The 977-nt window shown below is 26.7% G+C and overlaps 2 protein-coding genes across 5 annotated transcripts in view; one reads left to right on the top strand and one right to left on the bottom strand.

Moving 5' to 3' along the window:
* LOC108691381 (calcitonin gene-related peptide type 1 receptor-like) overlaps positions 1-977 on the top strand; it is a 128,033-nt gene that overhangs the window by 48,106 nt on the left and 78,950 nt on the right. The gene's annotated exons all lie outside the window — the stretch shown is intronic.
* LOC108691377 (esterase E4-like) overlaps positions 411-977 on the bottom strand; it is a 5,808-nt gene continuing 5,241 nt past the window's right edge. Inside the window, exons 7-8 of one of the 2 annotated variants that reach the window (XM_018199085.1) lie at positions 705-849; positions 411-602 (exon numbers count right to left, since the gene is read on the bottom strand). In XM_018199085.1, the coding sequence (XP_018054574.1) occupies positions 440-602; positions 705-849 (308 nt within the window). In that variant the 3' untranslated portion in view covers positions 411-439. The remainder of the gene's footprint in view (positions 603-704; positions 850-977) is intronic. The other variant, XM_018199086.1, reaches the window with a different exon arrangement.

The following is a 977-nucleotide window of genomic DNA, read 5'->3' on the forward strand; positions in this document are numbered from 1 at the left end:
ATATATATGCTTGTTTTTCGCGCTCCAAAGTCTATTCAAGCCCTAATGTATATAGCTTATGGCAAACACGCGACGCTTGGAGTGGGAGAAACGGTATCGAGACGACAAATATGGTATAATGAGAAATATAATTTAATTAACGTTTTGTAGTGCAATATTACTTACATTTGATCCAATTAATTTCTAAATCAAATTGAGGATAACTGACAATGATTTCATAACGATGCGAATATGGATTTTATTTATTTTATTTCAATGTATCAATTTTTCCTTAAATCTGACGTTATTATAATAATTATTTTCGGTTTCTACGAAGAAAAATATATAAGAAAACATACAAATAAAATGATCCCCGCGTGATCGGGAAACTCTCGAAAATTTGTATCCTTCTTTGGAAATATAATTTTAATGTAAATAATATTCTAACAGACACAGAATTTCATAGTTTGTGTTTCATATTCTTCCAATCACAGCGTCGTTCTCCTTTACGAATGTTTTCCATGCGAGGAACAAGATCAATATTTAAATAATCACACATATCTCCAGATTTTAGTGGAGTCCATTTAGTAGGAGTCAAATTCGTAATAATAGGCGTTGGATCTCTATTAGTTGAAAATTAAAAATTAGTTATTAATTATACACAATTATAAAACTTTTTAAATGAAAAAATTAATTTTTAATTTAAAAAAATTAATTCTTCGCACCCTGTTTTAGCAAAATTTGTCCACATTTGGGTTAAGCAATCTATCATTTTATAGTCATTCGAATTAGATAGAAGTGATGACAAATTGAATTCTTTCATTACATGAGGATAAAATAAAAAAAATAAATCTTCGGCATGAGTCACTCCTACAAAAAATATATTGTTATATAATACATTAATTTTAAAAACGCAGACTAGATTTCTATTTTGAAGTAATATTTAATATTCATAAATAGTACTACAAAATAATATATATACATATATATATATACAT

The sequence above is a fragment of the Atta colombica genome, unplaced genomic scaffold (assembly GCF_001594045.1).
Source record: "Atta colombica isolate Treedump-2 unplaced genomic scaffold, Acol1.0 scaffold46, whole genome shotgun sequence".
NCBI lineage: Eukaryota > Metazoa > Arthropoda > Insecta > Hymenoptera > Formicidae > Atta > Atta colombica.